This window comes from Antedon bifida, chromosome 4 (genome assembly GCF_963402885.1).
Source record: "Antedon bifida chromosome 4, ecAntBifi1.1, whole genome shotgun sequence".
NCBI lineage: Eukaryota > Metazoa > Echinodermata > Crinoidea > Comatulida > Antedonidae > Antedon > Antedon bifida.
This window is the reverse complement of record NC_136229.1, coordinates 25,917,534-25,933,285: the sequence shown is the minus strand read 5'-3', so window position 1 is coordinate 25,933,285 and position 15,752 is coordinate 25,917,534. Positions and strand designations below refer to the sequence as shown.

The 15,752-nt window shown below is 33.5% G+C and overlaps 1 protein-coding gene across 8 annotated transcripts in view; it reads right to left on the bottom strand.

Annotated features, from left to right (window-relative positions):
• Positions 1-282: 282 nt before the first annotated feature.
• Positions 283-15,752, bottom strand: part of LOC144840497 (uncharacterized) — a 70,292-nt gene continuing 54,822 nt past the window's right edge. For 4 of the 8 annotated variants that reach the window (XM_078696320.1, XM_078696316.1, XM_078696319.1 and 1 more), the window contains 25 exons: positions 13,709-13,971; positions 13,204-13,351; positions 12,848-12,984; positions 12,691-12,769; positions 12,286-12,470; positions 11,802-11,909; positions 10,970-11,468; positions 10,576-10,844; positions 10,213-10,366; positions 9,446-9,880; positions 8,889-9,098; positions 8,495-8,763; positions 8,133-8,286; positions 7,262-7,804; positions 6,718-7,007; positions 6,009-6,147; positions 5,344-5,505; positions 4,840-5,084; positions 4,423-4,558; positions 3,883-4,179; positions 3,630-3,659; positions 3,365-3,393; positions 2,902-3,006; positions 2,528-2,570; positions 283-1,118 (listed from right to left, as the gene is read on the bottom strand). In XM_078696320.1, the coding sequence (XP_078552446.1) occupies positions 784-1,118; positions 2,528-2,570; positions 2,902-3,006; positions 3,365-3,393; positions 3,630-3,659; positions 3,883-4,179; positions 4,423-4,558; positions 4,840-5,084; positions 5,344-5,505; positions 6,009-6,147; positions 6,718-7,007; positions 7,262-7,804; positions 8,133-8,286; positions 8,495-8,763; positions 8,889-9,098; positions 9,446-9,880; positions 10,213-10,366; positions 10,576-10,844; positions 10,970-11,468; positions 11,802-11,909; positions 12,286-12,470; positions 12,691-12,769; positions 12,848-12,984; positions 13,204-13,351; positions 13,709-13,971 (5,264 nt within the window). In that variant the 3' untranslated portion in view covers positions 283-783. Of the gene's footprint in view, positions 1,119-2,527; positions 2,571-2,901; positions 3,007-3,364; positions 3,394-3,629; positions 3,660-3,882; positions 4,180-4,422; positions 4,559-4,839; positions 5,085-5,343; positions 5,506-6,008; positions 6,148-6,717; positions 7,008-7,261; positions 7,805-8,132; positions 8,287-8,494; positions 8,764-8,888; positions 9,099-9,445; positions 9,881-10,212; positions 10,367-10,575; positions 10,845-10,969; positions 11,469-11,801; positions 11,910-12,285; positions 12,471-12,690; positions 12,770-12,847; positions 12,985-13,203; positions 13,352-13,708; positions 13,972-14,592; positions 14,727-15,036; positions 15,191-15,752 lie in introns of all 8 variants that reach the window. The other 4 variants (XM_078696315.1, XM_078696322.1, XM_078696317.1 and 1 more) reach the window with 3 other exon arrangements.

The following is a 15,752-nucleotide window of genomic DNA, read 5'->3' as shown; positions in this document are numbered from 1 at the left end:
AAGTTGGCATATTTTTTTTATTAAAATCTTAAATTCGATAATAATTATTTGTCATCTCATTGCAACAGTTTTCATCATTTCTCATACAAATATGTTTTGTAATAGTTTTTATCCAGCTGCCATTCGTGCACTTAATTCTTGTGACACTTTTTTATATAGTGACACTTATGTATATCTCAGAGCAAACACAATTTCTATGTATAATTTATATGCCAATGAAAACAAACGGAAATAATTTTCAACTGATGAATGAACAACAACAGAAAGCACACAGACAATACCTAATGCTTGGAATGAAATTTATTCAATATAAGGTTGTCTAATTAAACAATGACAAAATGATAAAACATAGATTAAGGTCTTATTACTGTATTTCATTAGTTTTATTTTATTTATTCTTGTTTCTTCCTTGGTATTTTTTTGTGGGTATTGTTAATTGTTATTTAAATCAATGTGTTAATTAATTTTAGGCCTATCGATTATCATATGAACTTCATCACACTTCTTCTTTTTCCATTTAGGAGCAAACTTCATTGTTGAAGGTTACTGCTCCGCTGGCTCTAGCTTTTGTGTGTGGTACATACACAGTTAAATAAATCTTATTTATAAAGAGTACAGACTGGTTTCTCTGTATTTTCAATTTTCACTTTTGTCAATTTTTATTTCATTTTAAAATTAATAATACTGTACTCAAATTAAACTGTTACAATCTGTTAAATTTAAACAAAATAGGAATGGAAGGGTTTTAAAATAAATATTTAAATTAAATGTTATTCTCTTTATTTAGGGTAACTCTTCTCCGTTTACGAAGCCCATATTGCTGACCAAGTCTTCATTGTTTATGTCTTCACATAACTCACAACTGCATGCTTCGATCACGTAGTACTCCAATGTCTCAATTCTTTCACCTGCGCAAGACAGTTCCAAGGTAGCCTTAGAGGTTGATATCGGTTTGCAACAGTTACAGTTGGACTCGAGGTATGGCGCAGTGGTTGTGGTGTTACTTGTTGACTGGCAACGACCAGCGCATGACGTCTTGATGAGTGGTTCAGATGCGACGCAGTCATCCACTGTAAACTCTTCTTCATACTCTGTATGTACATCACATTTGTTGACGTCTGTAATTAAAGATATTGCATTGGTAACAAAATAAATTCGCCTAAGCTATTTGCAAGCTATCCATTGCATTTGAATGTAGAAAAAAGTCCTAAAAATTGACTTTGAAATTTAGAACAAAAATGGAAAGAAAAAATGACCATGACTAAAAGATATAACTAGGGCTACTGACGATCGATTATTAAATGCATTTGAAATTCTAATAAACAAAAACATTGTACAAGCCTACATAAACTGTTCAGGTATTGGGCAGTGACAAATGCAGAATTTTGGAGAGGCACTACAGATAAATAAGAGAAAGTCTCCAACACAAAAACTAGCAGTATACAATAGCGTTGGAGAAAAGAGTCTAATATGAACAGTAAATGTAACTCTATACAAATTGCTATGAAAAGGCATATTTCTAATAGTTTTACTACAAGTTAAAGAAGGTGATGGACATGACCTTGTAAGTAAAGCTTGGTCTACAATATCAAATGTTATGTGACAAAAACATTTGGGGTGCCCATATATGAACATGATGATATCATATCACTACCATATTTGGGGGTATATAACTACCATATTTGGGGGTATATCACTACCATGTTTGGGCACATCATACTGTTTTTGTCAAACTAATTTGATAGTGTAGACCGAGCTTAATGAACTGTAGATGAAGAGGATTGTATTCTGCACTATCTAATGTTATTTTAATAGGCCTACACAGGTATTAGTTATTATTAGTTTCTGAATAAATGAAAAATATACTTTAGTGGGACCAGCCTTTTGATAGGACTGGTCTCCGAGCTTAAAGAGTGGAGTTTATTATTGAGAAAAGAAGTGTAGTTTCAGAAGTATTGTTTTATAGATTTTCAATACCTTTTGAACAGATTTACATGACAAGTTTAATGGGGTAAAGTAAAATAATTTGTAGACTTTCCATAACTTCGAACAATTTTACATGACCGGTGTCATGGGTTTAAAGTAAAATAATTGTACAAATGGTTTCCAATATAAAAAAATCCCTCAAATTATTCCATGATTTTCCAGGCCTGGAAAATATTTTAGTAAAAATTTGACGATTAATCTATATGATATGTTTATGTACACTATTTTGTTTCGCGTTGACTTTGGTCGTACGACCTGTTGCAGCACTACACTGTAGTTTGAAAAATTCAATCCTTCTCATTTTTTTAAGTCACTATACACAGAAACGTTGATGCATAAAAAATCCTAAGCATGTTGATATGCATACATCATCTGTTTTTCTTGAGGTTATTGACGGGTTTGGGTAGTATTAACCAAATAAATTAAGGTAAATTATCAAAATAATATTATATGTTTCAATGAACTAATGTGGCATTTATAGTAAATTTAACTAATTTGTAACTATAAAGAAAAAAAACAGAGAAAAGCAAACAATTCGTACCGCATACTGGACAGCATTCACCTTCGAGAGTAACAGGTTTTCCCTGGAAAAAAAAAAGAAAATTAATTAAATGTAACTGTATATAGTCATGAGGTTGACTCTCAATCAATGATGTGTTTAATAATATATAAAATGATAATATTGAACAAAGGTCTGTATGGCGAATCATTACTAGTAAAATTAGGTTTGTAGGACACCAGGAAATAAAGTATGGCTTAGATAAAGAAAGCATGCAATACTATTTATTTTAAGCATAGATCATGCCAAAGCATAACCAGCTAAGTCTCTATGGTGTCATATTAGTGTTATTGTTACCTAGATCTTTATGTAATAGTAATGTACTTTTGAAAGATTGAACGTATAAAAATAGTTACATTTGGACAGTCAAGTGGTTCACATTCAACTCTCTCATCCTGAATTCCATCATAGGTACAGATTTCGGTACTACATGGGTCATTATTAGGTATGGTTTCACCAGGCTAATAAAATAATACACAAATTAGTATGAGTAAGTCTTATTCAATTAAAATTAAGAGTCAAACAAAATATGAGGTGAATCAATGACTGTGTGATTAAACAAAAACATTTATGAGGGGAAGGCGTGGTGTAGTACAGCAGGATAGGCCTATGATTTCTCTCTCGTTGACCGATTCTATTGATAGCTTTGACAAAGCACAACACACAATATGCCAATAATGGTTCAATATCAATTGGTTGTTCTTTTCAAGATGATTTACTCTTTTGATTGTAAATCTGTTGAGGACCATTATTAGAACATCTAGGCTACATTTAACATTATGAAAAAATAGACATTGAAGTAGTTAGATTAGGACATACCGAATATCTAACGCCATTGTACATACAATCTGAAAGAAAAGTAAAAAATTGCATACATTAACTACATTTATCTTAATCAAAGGGAAATCAGCAAAGAAAAAGCAAGCAAGTAGAAATGGAATGATCCTTTTAGTTTTAATCCTAGCAGTCGAGGCTGTCATGTTGTCTGGAGATTCACGTGACTGTAAATATTGCGAATTTTGAGTTTGCAAATTAAAGTTTTGTAGGCTAGACATATTTGGTAAACAAATTATTCTAAACTTACATGACTCAGTGGTTGAAGGTACTGTCGTTGCTGTAAAACAAACAAATAAAGCATTTAAATATGGTAAAACTGTTAGTATTCAGTGATAAACACTATCAAATATGGTTAAAAAACAATATAATATAATTTAGTTACTTCATCATCGTCACCACTAAGCTACAACCGCACTCCAATTAAGTCAATACTCACATAAGAGACAAGCATAACTATAGGTAAGGTTTAGCTTGTGAAACCGAATGTCTATAATACTCACGTTTCTCAGTTGTGACAGCTGTGGTTCTGGTTGTTGTCATTGTGGTAGTTGGTGTTTCTGTTGTAACAACAACGGTCGTTTCTGTCGGAGTTGCAGTGGTAACCTTGGTCGTTGTCTCAGTTGGTGTCATAGTTGTTACAGTGGTTACAGTTGTTGTTGGTGATATGGTTGTTTCTTCCTTGGTTGTAACATACGGTGTAGTCTTGGTTGTGGAAATGGTAGTTGTACGCAATGGAGTTGTTGGTTTCCTGGTTGTAGTTTCGGTTGTTGTTGTAACATGAGTTGTCTCAGTTGTAACTGACAAGAAATAATATAATGTATGTTACAGAGAGTGTCAAAATTAACTGTTATTTGGTATCTTTATAACCAACCATAGAAATAGTACTAAATAAACCAGGTAATATTCATATACAACTTTCTCCAAAGGACCTTGAAGGTCCACATTACTTTAAACACTTATCATGATGTTTGAAAACTTGCTTACTTGGCAACAATTAAATTCATAATTAAGATATTATATTGCACAAAATAGATACTTACCCTCAACTCTACAACCACGGAAGCTAAATTTCACAGCTACAGGTTCTTCTCCGGGACTTGTAAATACAATCTTCACTTTATCTAATGGACCAACTAATCCATCTAGTCTGACAACTGGTGAATCCACTTCATAACTCTAACAATTAAAAACATAATAGAACTTGTTTCAGTTTTAGGCCAGGTGAACACAGTACCAAAATGAATCTTTGGTGTTCCTTTTTGTTTGTTGATAATTGCACATATATTTAGTACATGAATAAACATGGTTATAAAATAATAGATGATTATCTCTCTGTGTGTTGATTAAAAGATACCTTTGTTGTACTGGAGTAATTTTTGTTTACAATGGAAATACAATTTACAAGACAACATAATAAAAAACTCTTGCATACAAATTTGAAAGAAAACATTATTTACCGTTCTTGCTTCAACTGACAAATCTCCTCTGAAGAATGTCACCTGTATGGCACTGACAATGCCACTTCCAACATCTTCAAACACAATAGCAGCCAATTGAACAGGATAGAGGAATGTTGTTTCAACCCATGCTCCTTCAGAAACATCTGGTATAAATCCTTCATCAAGTGAAGAACCAGTACCAGGACTTGAAGTTCGATCATCTTCTGCATCTTCTTCAGTCAGTGGTTCATAACAAGCAGGCTCTGTACAAACAGAAACAATGTTAGAATGTCTTTATAGTTTATAACATATAAATATTCTCCTTATTCATCTCATAACCATTCATTATTATTATCAACCATACTACTTATTATCTGATGAGTGTTATTCAATGAATAAGTAGTAATTTGATGTAAGAAGGTTTGATACAGATCATTCACAATTTTCAGGTCAATATGGTAAACTATGTTTTGGTTTTGGATTATTACTACAGATGTAATATCATGTAATCACTTAGTATACCTGTGGTTTCCATTGGTGTTGTAACTGACATAGTTGTAGACTCGGTAGTTATTCTGGTTGTTGGTAATACAGTAGTGGTTTTCTCTGTTGTCATTACGTGAGTAGTTGTTGGTGAGACTGTAGTAGATTCTTTAGTTGTTGTGGTCTCAGTGGTTGTCTCAACTAAAAAAAAAAAAATATGTGTCTTTATTACTGTAATGGCACATAGAATCTTTCTTTCTCAATCTGTTTTAGGTCACTGTTCTTCCTTAAGGTTCGGTTAATTACAGTATACTGAAAATGAAAATGTATTAGTCTCAATGTTAGTAGAAAAAGTGCTGTATTATATGACTAAAAAATGCTCTTATTTTGAGATAAGAGCACGTCATGTACTCCATCACTCATACTTTATTTGGTTTCAATTTGTAATAAAAAAAATAGATTCCGAATTAAAAGATTAAATTAAAAATGGAATTGAATAAATAACTAAAAATTGTAGTAAAATACTCCAAATTCGAATGTAGAATCTGTAAATAAGAATTAAATAAGATTTGTTTTTATATCTTCTAATAATTTCATAAGATCATAAACCTCGCTTGAAGAGAGCATTAAACTAAACGTTAAAGTATAAAATTAAATAAAAATTATGTATTTATATAAACTAAATAACTGAAAACAGTAAATACCGTTAGCTAAGCAACCAATCAAATTAGCTCTGAAGGTTACAGGACTGCTGGAAGAAACACTTATTTTAAGTGCCTTTACCATGTTGAGCTCAATGTCAAAATTAAGAACATTAGAATAATCAGCTGAATCAATGTTGAACTGAAAAAGTAAAAAAAATTGATCATAAATTATTATCACATTTTCAAGAGTACTGTAAAGGACAGTCATGCAGTTATAGTGTAATATGGACTGCTCCAAGGTAATTCAGGTATCTGAATCTTAAGGTTTTACCTGGGTAGGTGATTTTAGAGAAGCCTGCACACGAAAAATTTGATATACTGTGCCAATGCAGCAACTCTCCAGATTCTCTCCTTGGTCTCATTTGTTATCAAGCAAAGTAATAAGTATATCATAATATATGACGATCTCTGCTATAATCCTTTAAACTTACTAAATGAAACTTTACTAGATATAGACCCTAGGGACATAAGTATTACCCACCTAAATATTATCACATAGAAAACCATATTGTATGAACACATACAGTAGACTTTGATTGATTAAATGATGTTTGGATCATTTCACAGTTAAGTATAGTTTTGATTTGTTAGATTTTGCGGCGGTATACTTAATCTAGCGATGGTTCTGGAATCATATGTACATCCCTAATACGTTGTTAAAATATGGTCCTCGGTCAAGTTGTCCTTTAATAAAAACTACAAAACTTACTGTTTCCACATTTATGTCAATCCATTCTTCATTATTTGGCTCTTGATAAGAGACAACAAAGTTTATTCCATCATCAGAACCTTCACCTTGGACGTCGACTCCCATTAATTGAATTGGCTTACTGAACCGCACCAACAATTCACCATCAACATCAGTGTTCAAAGATGGTGACCAAGGACTATCACTATCAATAAGACTTGTGTCATCGGAATCCAAAACACCATCCAGGTAGCGCTTGACATCAAGTGGAGAGGTCAAAGCATCAACTCCAAGAGATTTTCTACAAGGTCCTAAAATAAACGACAAATCTGTATGTTGGAAAATTCGGATGGCAGTATTTTATGTAAGAAAGTACCATCTACCGGCAAATAGAGCACGGATCTTGATAATTGAGGAGAGTGGGACCACCTCAGATAATAATATAATTATAATAATAATAAATAATCTAATATAATAGAAAAAAAAACCTTGTTTTATAAATAAAATACACAATGCATATGGCAAGCAGCAATTAATACACTGATAACTATAAAAATAATCTAACCTTCAGTTGTTTCTGCTGATGTTGTCATCTTGGAAGTTGTAGTTTCTACAATCATTGTTGTAGGTGATGGTGTAGTGACGGTTGTATATGTTGACGTTTGTGTGGTTGTTGGCATCACTGTTGTAGTAACTGGTTCAGTTGTAATCATAGTGGTGATTGTGGTTGTTGGCATCTCTGTTGTGGTTGTTGGCATTTCTGTCGTGGTTGTTGGCTGCATTGTGGTTGTTGTTGGCTGCATTGTTGTGGTTGTTGGTGGCATCTCTGTTGTTGGCTGAATGGTTGTGGTTGTTGGTGGCATCTCTGTTGTTGGCAGAATTGTTGTGGTTGTTGGCGGCATCTCTGTTGTTGGCAGGATTGTTGTGGTTGTTGGCGGCATCTCTGTTGTTGGCAGAATTGTTGTGGTTGTTGGCGGCATCTCTGTTGTTGGCAGAATTGTTGTGGTTGTTGGTGGCATTTCTGTGGTGGTAGTTGGCATCTCTGTGGTGGTAGTTGGCATCTCTGTGGTGGTAGTTGGCATCTCTGTTGTGGTTTGGGTTGTAGGTTCTGTAAAAGGAAAAAAACACGCTTTTAAAATGTCTGTATAAATTTAGGAAATTGACATAGATAATCAGAAGTGAATTCATTCATTATCCCTCTCAAAGGTGTCAATCCTGCTCACAGGACAAATGTAAACACACAATTCTCTACATAAACAAAAGATTTTGATTGTTCATATTACAATTTCTAAATAACATTGAAATTAATGATGTAATGTGATGTAAAGTGTAATTTGAAAGTTTCAGATAGGCAAATATGATTTGTGAAATAAATGCTTACGTTTAAAAAAACTTAAAAAAAAAAATTTACTATTTTAAAGACATTTAAAACTTACCATACTCAATACATCCAACAAATTCCACTGTCACTGACATGCCTTCTGATACATCTACAACTGTAATTTCTATCTTGATTACATCCTTAATTCCTTCTCCACTAAATAGCACTCTATCGTTTACGTTGTTTCCAGTAAGGTCTTTGTTGAAAACCTGGAGATGTAGATTGTAGTTGTTGTTTAAAGCAGAAATAAAAAACAAGAATTTTGTATTTGTTCATGAGCTGTCGCCATTAACATGTCACATCAACTAGACTTATAATATAAATTTGAATGGAGAACATACTGAACATGCTGCACATGGGGTTCCTAAGGTATCTACAAGTCTTGTAATACCTTTTCCAAACAACATAAAAACTCACCACTGGATCACCATTATTATCAACAATGGTGGTGAAATCCACATCTCCCTTTTGTGCATACTGAACTGTAAAAGACACACTTCCTTCAGCTTGACTCTTGATATCAACTCCTGTTACTCTCAATGGTTGAGTATAAGTAACCTTTAGCCAATCATTAATAACAATACTCCATCCAGATGTGGTAGTTTCTGAATCTACATCTTCTTCATTATTTATTTCTCTAAGATTTTCCAAGCCTTCCTTAAGTTGACGTAGAGGTTCAACGCATTCTAATGAAGATTTGAAGATAACCCAAGCACTTATTTATAAAATTAAAGACTAAAAATAGAATTTAAATTGTCATTTAGTTACTATTATTTTGTAATTTGAGTTGCAGTATTTTATATTTATTTACCCATATATGTGGTTGGCTGGATCATCGTTGTGGTTGGTGGCATCTCTGTTGTGGTTGTAGGCATTTCGGTTGTGGTTGTAGGCATTTCTGTCGTGGTTGTTGGCTGCATTGTGGTTGTAGTTGTTGTGGTAGTTGGCAACATTGTTGTTGGCATATTCGTTGTTCGTACAGTTGTAATCTTTGTTGTGGACATAGGAGTCGTGGTCACTTCTAGGATACACAATTAAAGAAAAGGTGTCAGATATAAAGTTATTGAAACTTTAAACAATAACCTAACACATAATGATCATATTGAGGCAGTTTATATAAAGAGATAGCAAGGGAGAAGGGTGGATCATGGAGGAAATAATGGGTGGATAAAGCAATTTCCTTCAAGAAATAAGTATCCATTAAAATGTCTGAATTCAGAATGCACCTCAAAGAGTATACAGACATTTTAAAACATTAAATAGGGTTTCTGGTTATAAGAATGACTATTTTCAGATGAGTGAACACTATCAATAACACTGTTTTAAAGATATGTCTTATTAATATACAGTATTACTTATTAAACTCACCAGTTGTTTTAATGGTCGTTTTTGTAGTAGGCATCATTGTTGTGGTTGTTGGCATTTCAGTTGTGGTAGTTGGCATCTCTGTTGTGGTTGTTGGCGGCATCTCTGTAGTTGGCAGAATTGTTGTAGTTGTTGGTGGCATTTCTGTTGTTGGCAGAATTGTTGTGGTTGTTGGTGGCATCTCTGTTGTTGGCAGAATTGTTGTGGTTGTTGGTGGCATCTCTGTTGTTGGCAGAATTGTTGTGGTTGTTGGTGGCATCTCTGTTGTTGGCAGAATTGTTGTGGTTGTTGGTGGCATTTCTGTTGTTGGAAGAATTGTTGTGGTTGTTGGTGGCATCTCTGTTGTTGGCAGAATTGTTGTGGTTGTTGGTGGCATCTCTGTTGTTGGCATCTCTGTTGTGGTTGTTGGCATCTCTGTTGTGGTTTGGGTTGTAGGTTCTGTAAAAAAAAACACATGGTTTTAGACTTTGTGTACATATTTAGGCAAATTGACATAGATAATCAGAAGTGAATTAATTCATTATCCCTCTCAAAGGTGACAATCCTGCTCCCAGGACAAATTTATACACAGGATTTTCGACATAAACAAAATATTTAGGAGTTCTTTAAGATTCTGATTGTTCAAAATACAACTTCTAAACAGCATTGAAAATAATGATATATCACAGTAAAGTATAATTTGAAAGTTTCAGCTAGGTAAATATGATTCGTGAAATAAACGCTTACGTTAAAAAAACAATTTTACTCTTTTAGAGACATTTAAAACTTACCATACTCAATACATCCAACAAATTCCACTGTCACTGACATGCCTTCTGATACATCTACAACTGTAATTTCTATCTTGATTACATCCTTAATTCCTTCTCCACTGAATAGCACTCTATCGTTTACGTTGTTTCCAGTAAGGTCTTTGTCGAAAACCTGGAGATGTAGATTGTAGTTGTTGTTTAAAGCAGGAATAAAAAACAAGAATTTTGTATTTGTTCATGAGCTGTCGCCATTAACATGTCACATCAACTAGACTTATAATATAAATTTGAATGGAGAAAATACTACACATGCTGCACATGGGGTTCCTAAGGTATCTACAAGTCTTGTAATACCTTTTCCAAACAACTACACAAACTCACCACTGGATCACCATTATTATCAACAATGGTGGTGAAATCCACATCTCCCTTTTGTGCATACTGAACTGTAAAAGACACACTTCCTTCAGCTTGACTCTTGATATCAACTCCTGTTACTCTCAATGGTTGAGTATAAGTAACCTTTAGCCAATCATTAATAACAATACTCCATCCAGATGTGGTAGTTTCTGAATCTACATCTTCTTCATTATTTATTTCTCTAAGATTTTCCAAGCCTTCCTTAAGTTGACGTAGAGGTTCAACGCATTCTAATGAAGATTTGAAGATAACACAAGCATTTATTTATAAAATTGAAGACTAAAAATAGAATTTACATTGTCATATAGTTACTATTATTTTGTAATTTGAGTTGCAGTATTTTATACTTATTTACCCATATATGTGGTTGGCTGGATCATCGTTGTGGTTGGTGGCATCTCTGTTGTGGTTGTAGGCATTTCGGTTGTGGTTGTAGGCATCTCTGTAGTGGTTGTTGGCATCTCTGTAGTGGTTGGTGGCATCTCTGTTGTGGTTGTTGGCATCTCTGTTGTGGTCGTTGGCATCTCTGTTGTCGGTGGTGGTTTTTCAGTGGTAATTACTGTAGTTATTTCTGTTGTGCTTTCTGTTGTTGTGTACCGAGTGGTTTCGATTTTAGTAGTTGTTTCCGTTACTGTAGTAACCTTGGTAGTTGGCTGTTCTGTTGTCACTGATTTTGTAGGCATAATTGTTGTTGTTGGCCTTATCGTGGTTGTTCTTGGTCGAGTTGTTGTTGTTTCTGTTGTAGTTGTTTGTGTAGTGGTTGTTGGTGCCTCTGTTGTAACAATTGTTGTTGTTAATGTAGTTGTTTGTGGCAAACATTGACAGCATCCTACAGTAGAAAGAACCATACCACGCTGAAAAAAAAAATATTTTTTATCATTTCAAAAATTGTAACTGATATATACATAGTATGTCTACATTGTTCAATAAGAAAAAAAAAATTATATATAGGCCTATATAAATAATATAATTACACTGTTTATATACATAAAAATTAATTTTTTAAGAGAAGAAGATTTAGAGATTAATGATAGAAATTTAATCTAAGTCTAAGTCTGGATTTGGTGTCATAATTTGCTTGAGTAGAATCTAAACTGTACACATTATATTATTAAAATTATTAGACATCACGACAGTTTCAAGTCAATATACATTTATAGTGAATGAACTACAGTACTGGTACATACTTCAGCACATATTTCTTCCGACAGACGGCAATCATCGTTACATTCAGTCTTTCCCTCAGCATTGCATACACACCTAGAGCATTCACCTTCCCAGAATACTTCATTATACTATAAGAAACATATCAAAACAATAATATAGTAAGGTTGGTTCATACCATACCAAACGAGACAGAATTAGGTAGGAATAAATAATAATACATAAAGACATTTTTTAATTTATACATTTATCTCTTGTTTTACAATTAAACAAATTTCAGCGTCTATTTTATGTTGAAGATGTTTTAACAGGTACTGACTGATACAGTAATAGGGATTTCCACCTAGACACATAGGTTTGATGGTCTAGGTCCAGGTGACGACTGAAGACACATTGATTGACCTGACCTAAGTTGTCGCAAATCTGTAATGAGAAGCACCTGAATCAATCAAGAACAGACACACGAAAGGAAATTAGAATACTTCCAAACTATTTATAACAACTTACACTGTATGTTTGTCCCTTGTATTCGCATGGACACTCATCTGTAGTACGTATACACATACCCCAGGTGTCATCACGATAATAACCATCTTCACAAGGACAATGGTTACAGTGCTCTACAACAGGACAAGGAGCCTCATCGGTAGAAATATCACAACCAGCATCGCAGTTGCACTCTTCTCCACAAACTGAATTTGAATACAAATTTATTTATTATTTATATAATACTTGATTTAGTAAATTGATTATTACCTCTATTATATAATAATGGCATTTTTAATTATATAATATCAATATAATTATAAAAACTTAAATGTACCACAACAATATTAGTTTTAAAAAAAAACTTTATTTAGCAAATTATTTTTTTTCAAAAACTATTTCTATGATCTGCTAAAACAAAATTACTTATTGTTGTAGTAATAATTTCAGTAGTAGTTGGCATCTCTGTTGTGGTTGTTGGCATCACTGTTGTTGGTGGCATCTCAGTTGTGGTTGTTGGCATCACTGTTGTTGGTGGCATCTCAGTTGTGGTTGTTGGCATCACTGTTGTTGGCGGCATCTCTGTTGTTGGCAGAATTGTTGTGGTTGTTGGAGGCATCTCTGTTGTTGGCAGCACTGTAGTGGTTGTTGGTGGCATCTCTGTTGTTGGAAGCACTGTTGTGGTTGTTGGCAGCTCTGTTGTTGTTTGCGTTGTAGGTTCTGTAAATAGAAATAAATATTTTAAAAGACTAAATGTGAAATTATTCATACTGTTTAATATTCATAATTCAATTCATTAACATCTTTAATCATAGGGGTTGACAACAAATCATAGTAAATACATTTTTGAAGACAATGAACTTACAGTATAGCAAATAAGTACTGTGAAAAACCCTTATCACAAAAATAGGTCATATAAGTTTAAATCTAAAAACTTACCATACTCAATACATCCAACAAATTCAAGTGTTACCGATAATATGCCATCTGACACACTCTCAATCACAATTTCTACATCAGTTACATCCTTAATTCCATCTCCAGGGAATAGGACTCTGTTGCTGCCAGTAAGATCTTTTTCAAAAACCTATAGGCATATGAATCACACAATTATATTTGTCAAATTTGTGTTACTGTCAAACTGTTTTATTTTCCTTTAATTTTAATCCTTTTAATTTTTAAATACCAACTAAGATGGCTGGACTTCTCGTTTATGTTGTGTCTCCCATATTGTAGGAAGATAAACGCCCTACATTACTTCAATGACAATTTAGATTTTGTAGAGTATTAAAAATTAAAGTGGTACTGAAAACATAGGAATTTTTTTTTACTGTAGTCCCAAAAACGTCACAGACAGATGTTAATCACTGAGAACTTGCAAGGGAAGGACAAACTGTTGACCTAAGCTTAGGGCTAAACTTACCAATTTTAAGTTATAACTTACCACAGGAGTATCGCTATCATCTACAATTGTTGTCAAATCCTCATCTCCCTTGCGTGCATATTTTACTGTAAAAGACACACTTCCTTCACCTTCACTCTTGATATCAATTCCTGTTACTCTTAATGGCTGTGTGTAAGTAACCTTTAACCAATCATTTGGGGTAATATCCCATCCACTAGTAATGGATTCTGCACCTTTACCATCATTGGTTGTTCGTAGTTTTTCCAAGCCTTCCTTAATTTGACGCAGAGGTTCAACGCATTCTAATAAATAAAAAATACTTTTTAAGAAGTCAATTGTATGAATTTCATCGTGGCAAACTAGTAAGTAGTGAGTAACTTTATTCCCTTTCAATTTCTATTCTTGTATATTGTATTTAAAGTTAGTTGCCAGATAATCAATTAAATGATAATAAAAAAATAATATATTAATTTACCTAACACTGTAGTTGACAGCATTGTTGTGGTTGTTGGCATCTCTGTTGTGGTTGTTGGCATCTCAGTAGTTGTTGTTGGCATCTCAGTAGTGGTTGTTGGCTGCATTGTGGTGGTTGTTGGTGGCATTTCTGTTGTGGTTGTTGGTGGCATTTCTGTTGTGGTTGTTGGTGGCATTTCTGTTGTGGTTGTTGGTGGCATCTCTGTTGTGGTTGTTGGTGGCATCTCTGTTGTGGTTGTTGGCATCTTTGTTGTTGGTGGCATCTCTGTTGTGGTTGTTGGTGGCATCTCTGTTGTGGTTGTTGGCATCTTTGTTGTTGGTGGCATCTCTGTTGTGGTTGTTGGCATCTTTGTTGTTGGTGACATCTCTGTAGTGGTTGTTGGCATTGCTGTTGTTGGTGGAATCTCTGTTGTGGTTGTTGACATTGCTGTTGTTGGTGGCATCTCTGTTGTGGTTGTTGGCATTTCTGTGGTTGGTGGCATCTCTGTAGTGGTTGTTGGCATCTCTGTGGTGGTTGTTGGCATCTCTGTGGTGGTTGTAGGCATTTCAGTAGTGGTTGTTGGCATTACTGTTGTTATTGGAACTACAAAAAAGAAAGCATAATTTATTATTGTAACTATACAAAAGCTTCATATTACTTCAAGTAATTGATGGAATATAAACATAATAATTTAATACATTTATTTAGTAAAATAACCTTTTTTATATTTTGCAAAACAAAAGTACAGTCCTATCCTTGGACAACATTTAGATGCATTTGGTTTCCATTGCATGTTTCTTTTTTAAATAATACATTTTAGATAGTTGAAAGAAACTTTTGAGTGAAAAATGTAATTCTATATTTACAGTAAATCAACATTCATGAAATTTATTTGAAATTAAAATTAACGTACCATTAGTTGCACATCCACGTAGTTCCACAGTAAAGGAGAAATCTGGCGTTGCATTAATATCTAAAATTCTTAAAGAAATTGATTTGATATTTTCAAGTCCAGTTCCAGGTAGATCAAACTTCTTCATTTCAGAACTTATGTCAACATGGAATTGCTGTAAAAAAGGTACAAATGTAATATTAGGATAAGAAATGTTATATTTGTGAATCAAGTTATTAAAATTAACCTGTTTGATGTTTTGGTCATGGATTTTATGTTAAAATGTTTTCTTTAACATGTACGTATAATGTATATATCATGGATGTATTAATGTTATTAACATGCTATCACATGGGTATTGATCTAAATATCTGGCTGTGCCTTAGTTAATTTACCTCAGCCAAGGAGGTTTATGTAATCGATCGCGTGTGTTTGTTTGTCTGTTTGTTTGTTTATTAGCAGGATTACCATGGTCCCAATTCTGGACCACTTTTTAATATAAATTTTTCAGACCTGCTAGTGTTAAAAGATAGGACAGAATTTTTCAAAAGCCGGCGAGCAGTCTTAAAGTAATAAGTAAACTGAAATTGCATTTTCTCGAGAACTACTTGTCCAAAAAACTTTTGTACAAGAGGCAAGAGTTATAATTTGTGATTTGTAATTTTAAAACATAATTTGATTTAATGTACACCTTCTTTGATTTTCGCGTTGCTGTTCTATTGTTAGTCAACTAAAGC